Consider the following 7,339-nt stretch of genomic DNA (forward strand, 5'->3'; position numbering starts at 1 on the left):
AAAGAAATTTGTTTTGAAGAAACAAATCAGTTCCCCTCATCTGGCTGAGTGTTTTGATACATGACATGTCCATGTTTTGCTTATTTCGGGGGCGGGGCTACACGTGATGTCTAGTGAATACCGAATGGGGTGCCAATACTATTGGACAAAAGTTGCTACTGAAATAAAAATTCGTCCGGAGTAAGGTCCTAAAGGAGCTGGTCGAGTTTGGTGTAAATCCCTCGAAAACTTGGCGAGTTATAAACCTCCAAAATTTATAATGGAAGTCTATGGGGAAAAAAGGCCACTTTGAGCTTCCGTACCAGGAATTCCGGAATTCCGATCGTTTATGAAAGTCATAGCACACCTCTCCTCAATGAACCATTCATGGGTCTAGGACAAAAGCTGCGGGACAAGTTATCGCCAAAATTTTGTCCAGCACAATAACAAGAATGTTGCTTTGCAAGCACCATTAATTAGATAACATATATGAGGAAAAATCAAGGGGAGCATTTGCGCGATCTAGACTTTAAATGGTTAGAAAAAGGGGTAAAAAATACTAAATATTTTTTTGGCCTTGAGAAGAGAAACAATGAATTTGCCTTAGTCTCAAAATTAATGATCAACAACGAAATTGTAAATAATCATTTAGTTATTTCAAATTATATAGCCCAGTTTTATAGTAATTTGTATTCCTCCAGCTTGACCACTTCCAGTATTGATGGTTTTTAATAAAATTTATGAGTGACATCAAAAAAGTAGATCAGGATTTTTTTGTACTTGTGTGATAAAGAAATTAATATTGAGGAGTTGAGGGAGTGTATTAACCTGATAAAAAGCAATAAGTCACTATGAAATGACGGGCTAACAGGGGAGATCTACAGGACTTTTTCCAAAGAACTTTCACCTTTTTTATTATTAGTTTTTATAAAAGCAGTAAATAAAGGTGAATTGCCAGCTTCATTAAAACAAGGCGTCATAACATTGATTCCCAAACCTAACAAAGATAAGTCATTTATCGATAATTGGAGACCAATTAGTCTGCTCAATAATGACAGTAAATAGTTTGTGATGATTTTTGCAAGAAGATTGAAACAAGGTTTAAACAAACTCATAGATGAAGAACAGTCTGGTTTTATGCAAGGCCATCATATTAAGAATAATATTAGGCTTTTCTTGGACATGATTGATTATAATCACCTTATAAATTATGACAGTTTTATTTTATTTATTGACTTCTATAAAGCTTTGAGACTGTAAATCATGATTTTATTTTCAAAGTTATTAAGTTGTTGGGTTTTGGTGATTTGTTTTTAAAAGCAGTAAAAACATATAACAGATGTAATAGCTCGGTTAAACTTGCTGGTGGAACTTCACTAACGTTTGATATCAATTGTGGAATTAGGCAATTCCCCTCTTTCTCCTTTTTTATTTTTGCTAGTCACTCAAATTTTGGCAGTACATATTAAGAAAAGTCAATGTAATGGTATCAATGCTTTAGGTGCAGAACTTAGCCAGTTTGTTGATGACATGGCTATTTTAAAAATAAAAATAAAAATTGAGGTTTCAGTTATAATTAGAGTTATTGAGGCATTCTCTCTCTCTCTCAAATAAAAAGTTACATTTTGAACCAATTATTGAAAAAACAAAAAAGAAAATTAATTTGTGGTTAATGAGAGATTTATCAATTTTTGGGAGGATGTCATTGTCTAAGGCAGAAGGTATTTCCAGATCTGTATACACTTCTTTATCATTAGATATGCCCTCCATTGTGATGAAAGATTTGAATAAGATAATGTATGACTATATCTGGAGAAAAAAGATCCATTATTAGGACCGCCGTGCCGTGTACGGCACGGAAGACAAAGTGACCACTAGGGGATGAGCCAGAAACAAGCCTCATTGCAGCTTTAAAGCATTAAATCCTCTAAAAACACAGAAAAAAACTATTTACCTAGTAAAGTTTATACTTTCAAGATTTTCTTAAGCCCACACACAAAGCATAATATGATTAATAGCCGTCATACTATTTGAAAAAATTTTTGGAGAAAACTGACCTAGGTGGCGCTATACCAGTTTTTCCCTTACCTTTAGACGCTTCCCTTTCTTCACTGGGGTAATATATTCCAAAACAAATATTCCACAAAAATCCCCACAGGTCCAAGGAACTGGAATCTTTAATCCAAAACGCTTTGGTCGCCTCGCAAATATTCCGTTTGTGTTCCGAAAACTGGAAACAGTAGTGCGCCACCATCTTGTTTTTCGGCTCTAACTTGTCATTGGGGGTTTCTTCTTCTCCTTCTTCTTCTTCTGATTTTTATTGGCGGATGGCAAACCAACTTTAGGTGCATTTACCGCCACCTACTGGACTGGAGTGTGGAGCGCATAATGGTTTGGAAGAAAAATAAATAAATAAATAAAATAAAATAAAAAATAAAATAAAAAAATTATTAATACAACTGTATGTTAAATTCTATTGATCAGTTTTGTTTGTTTTAAGAAAACAACTAATTACTGGAATATCCTAAACTGTTTTGATTCGTTTCCTAATAGAACCCGAAGGGAAAAATCATTTATACCAAACGATCGTAGTGCTTGAATTAATTTATTTCTTGCTCCTGCATATGCATCACACTCTATAAGTACATGCTCTACTGTTTCTGCTTGACCACACTTATCACAATTGACATTTTCATGTTTACACATTTTATATAGACCCTGATTTAATACACAAATTCCGAGACGCAGTCTTGACATTAAAACATCTTCTTTCCTGTTGCCAAACGTTCTTCTTTCTAGCCCTACGTTCTCTTGTACATGATGAAAGTGTCCACCTTTTGTTCCTCTATCGCACTCCTTCTGCCATTTCTTTCTTGTTTCTTTTGCAATTATCCCTTTTACCTCTGTTTTACTCATTGACACTTTAATGTCAATTTCTGCATGCTTTAAGGCCAGTTTAGCCAGATGGTCTACCTCCTCATTTCCTTCCACACCCTTATGTGATGGTATCCACAGGAATTTTACCATAATTCCATACTGCCTTATTCTAAATAGACTCTGCATCACTTCAATGATCATATCTTGTCTGGCTGTTGATGTTCCACTTAGCAAGCTATTCAAAACTGAAAGGGAATCTGTACAAATGACTGTTTTTGTTGGCTGTACTTCCTCTATCCACTGGAGTGCATTGGGGGTTTCAAAAATTTACGTCATATTTATAGCCCAGAGCCTAAAATCAAACAAGCCCTCACTTGAGCCAATCGGCGCTTGTATTGCAGAGATAGACGGCTGAGAAGCCAATGATTCATGACATCATTTTTGGGAACCCGCCTTTGACTGACAATTACTCCTTCCAATAGCAATGAAATGGGCCGGGACCTATACAGCTCTTTAGCCAATAAGGAGACGATTCCAACGATATGCAACATCCCCCGTCTCCGCTGCCTGGATCTGCGTGAAAAAGCTGCGCACAGGAATTATTGCGCAATCCTTGACCTTTTCTCACTCTCGCAGCTCAGGGTGTCAGGTTACAGGCCTTTTTTTCACAGCAGACTTGTAGACAGAGAGGCTCTGTGTGTTTTAGGCCTTTTAAACTGAGCATGCAGTCTTTTAATTCAAAGTTATACAGTAAACAAGTACACAAAAACACATGACCGGACGGACATGCCCGTAGAAAAATATTTTTATTGAAGCCATTTTTGGGTCTTTTGACTTGAATTTTTTTTTGGTGAAAGCCAAGACATGTGGCTATGACACTCAGTTGTTATTTGGTCCCTAACATGTTCCAGAGAAATAAGATTAATCAGTTTATCAGGTAAACAACTCAGGCAGAAATGAAAATCTTCCATTCTAGCCTCTGTAACTTTGTGCCAGTAAGGCCTAGAATCAATCTGACACTTGTATCTGAAACTAGAGAAACTTCTTTCCAATGAGACCAGGCTCACCCCTGTGTGTCAAAGTATGTGGGAGCTGTACCACTTTTTGTTGGGTAGGTCATGTAGGCGAAAAACCTGCAAAAAGGGGGCGAGGTCCTAAAAGGTTAAAGAAAGAGGTCATATGCAATAATAAAGAACAAGGGGGGCTAGAGGTTCTGGATTATAGTACACTCAGTAATACTTTCAAGATTAGATGGTTAATAGAATTTATGAAAAATAAAGATAGTGTTTGTATTTTCCTAAATATATATTTAACTCTGCTGGGGGCATACATTTTTTGTTGAAATGCAATTTTTCCGGTTAAACTGGCTGGTTTCCATAGACAGGCCCTGTTAGCATGGAATTGGATCTATAAACACAATTTTTCACCACACAGTTATTGCATTTGGAATAAAAAATACATTATTTAAAAACAAATCACTTTTCTATCAAAACTGGCTTAATGAAGGGATTATTTTGGTAAAACAGCTGTTAAATTCTGATGGGTATTTGTTGTCTTACACAGAGTTTCTTGAAAAATTCCAATGACTAGTTAAACCAAGAGATTTTGCTATTGTTATTGATGCAATTCCAAAGAGTGTTGTATTTCTTTTAAAGAATTCGAGTTCGTTGCAAATTAATATAGATGGCTCTTGTGGTAGTTTATACATCGGCAATGTTAATATCTTGAAACAAAAGTGTAGCAATAATATTATAAGAAATGCCCTCTGTTGTGTTTCTTTCCCCGCAGCAAGGTTTTTTTTTGGTCTTCCTTATTTGGCAGTATATACTGGGATAAAACATGGAAAAATACTGAACAGGTTTTGTGTCAACAATAAAATTAAGGTCTTACAAAATTCTACATAGGATTTATCCTGTTAAACATGTTTTGGAAAGATTTAAGCTTAATATTTCTTATGCTTGTGAACTTTGTGGTCAGGAAAAAGAAACAATTTTGCATCTGTTTTATCATTGTATTTACTCAAGACTTTTTTTGGAAACATATGGAAAATTATATTAGTAGAAAATTGGGTTGTGTGGTAGAAATCTGTGTATTTCGTGTGTTTTTTTATTTTGATAAAGATAATTTGGAAAATAATGAACAATATATTATACAGCTATTTATTGCATTAGGAAAGTACCATATACAGTACACAAAACAAAGTGGGCCCTTTGTAAGCTAAATCTGTCCCGTTTTAGAAACGATTTCAAGTTATACAGTAGGAAAAAGTAAAAAACAAAAAAGCTCAGAAAACATGTGATATTTTAAAAGTATTACATTTTTTGTAATTTATTTTCTTTCTTTTCCTTTCCTTTTTGGTAACCTATGTGACTGATACCTCTTGTTCGTGTGGCATTGAACAAAATGTGTATTTTGTGTTTGTCGTTTTGCAATTAAAAAAAGTCATGATTGAAATCTCAAAAAAAAAAAAAAAAAAAACCGACTCTTTTTATAACGAATCAGCTAGCGAAAATCAGCGACTGAACATAAGGGTTGTTGCAAATGTAAATCACAATTTTGAAATATATTAAAATACAAACAGTAATGTTTTATTAAATACACCATTCAAAGTAGTCAATATTAAAACAATATCTCGACTTCATAAAATAAATATTTCTGACATGGCGAATCTGTTATTTCGAAAGTAAAGGAGTATTTACTTGTTTCATGTAGTCCTGGTTCGGCGAGTTATGAAGCTATTGCTGAGGTGAGAAAGATTGGAAATAAGATTTTCATTTATTTTAATCTTTTTAGAGATGTTTTCATGTGAGAAATTCTCGACAGATGAATTTAATACATTTTTACGCGTATGTCAGTGTGTCTAAACGGACTCTTATTGGATGTAACACACTGCATGAGGTTCAGATAAAAGTTATTGTGTTCTAGTGTCGTGTTTAAGGAGCAGGATCACAATCATTATCTTAAACAAATATGGTTTATTATCTTGGTGGTATTTTTCCAGTTCTGGTCCTGAAAAGACTCCAAACCTCTCATCTGAAGTGTGTGTTAACAAAGTGCAGGACAAACACAAGGTCTTCTCCCATCTGGTCCTGCTGAAGGATTTTTAATTAGCTGTTTACTTAAATCGAGAGTGTTTGGACAAAAAATAACTAGAATGCAATACTTGGGGCCTATAAAACTTCAGAAGTTAAATTGCCTTCTATTTAGGCTGCAGACTTTTATTAATGGCAGGTGCGATCTCTGCTTTTAGGGAATGAAAACCTGCAGACATTCTGGCCTTTTCTGGATAAGGTTAATTGTGCAGGTCTACTAGGAACCGCAATAGGAACCAAAATCCTGAAGTATTCAGTGTTTACCTAAATCATTTGTCTGCATTTTTTCTTCTTCTTCAGATCTGAAGATGCTTGGTGTCCGATCTCTTGCCAGTTTTACATCATCATGGAGCATGCTGAGAATCACTCTACAAGCCAGCCACAATAAATGCAATTATGACTCATTATATTATATACCAAGGTTGTATAGCTGCTACACAATACACACAAATAAGTGTCAAATCAGTAAACATGCACATTTCAATAGTCCTTGCAAGAGAGCCTTTCTGTTGCAGTCATTTGGTCACCATCGAGCTATGTTTTCTAAGGACAACAACCAACCTCCAAAGTCCAGTTTCTCAGCCAGGATAAAGCTTCAAACACGACTGGCCATGACGATGCTTGTTGGAGGTGCTATAATTGGCACCTGGTGGTATGTGCATGAGGAAAAACAGCAGAAGTTGCAGATGCAGCGGATAGAGCAGTTGAAGAAAGTGGCCATAGGTCAGGGAGACTTCTGCTTGCTGGACCACACTGGTCAGCAACGGACCAAAAAGGACTTCCTGGGGCAATGGGTGCTTATATACTTTGGCTTCACACACTGCCCTGATATCTGCCCTGAGGAAATGGAAAAGATGAGCAGTGTGGTAAAGCTGCTAGATGAGACAAACCTGCCTTCTGTGCAGCCATTGTTTATAACTGTCGATCCGGAAAGAGATGATGTGGCTGCTATGGCTAAGTACATCACAGATTTTCACCCACGGCTGATTGGATTGACTGGGACACCCGAAAAGGTAAAGGAAGTCGGACAGTCTTACCGGGTTTACATGAGTGCTGGACCCAAAGATGAAGACGGAGACTATATTGTGGACCACACCATCCTTATATACCTCATCAGTCCAGATGGCCTTTTCCTGGACTATTACAACCGAATGAAAAATGCCAAACAGATTGCTGAAAGTATTCAACAACACATGAAGAATTATAAGACGTTATTCCCTAGCCAACATTAAGTCAAGTACAGGGAGATTTCATAATATATTGCAAAATAAAGTGTACTTGGATATGAGAGATGGACTAGTCTTATATTTTTTAAATTGATAAAATCTATCCAAAGGCTTATCCACATAAGAGCTGAACAAAATTAATTAAAATAAATAAATAAAAAACTA

At 35.8% G+C, this 7,339-nt stretch overlaps 1 protein-coding gene across 1 annotated transcript; it reads left to right on the forward strand.

Moving 5' to 3' along the window:
* Window positions 1–5,462: 5,462 nt before the first annotated feature.
* On the forward strand, window positions 5,463–7,236 carry LOC113654025 (protein SCO2 homolog, mitochondrial). Its single transcript, XM_027163961.2, has 2 exons — window positions 5,463–5,602; window positions 6,249–7,236. The coding sequence occupies exon 2, from the start codon at window positions 6,257–6,259 to the stop codon at window positions 7,178–7,180; it is 924 nt and encodes a 307-aa protein (XP_027019762.1). The 5' UTR covers window positions 5,463–5,602; window positions 6,249–6,256; the 3' UTR covers window positions 7,181–7,236.
* The last annotated feature ends 103 nt before the right edge of the window (window positions 7,237–7,339 follow it).

This window comes from Tachysurus fulvidraco, chromosome 10 (genome assembly GCF_022655615.1).
Source record: "Tachysurus fulvidraco isolate hzauxx_2018 chromosome 10, HZAU_PFXX_2.0, whole genome shotgun sequence".
In the NCBI taxonomy this organism is placed as follows: Eukaryota; Metazoa; Chordata; class Actinopteri; order Siluriformes; family Bagridae; genus Tachysurus; species Tachysurus fulvidraco.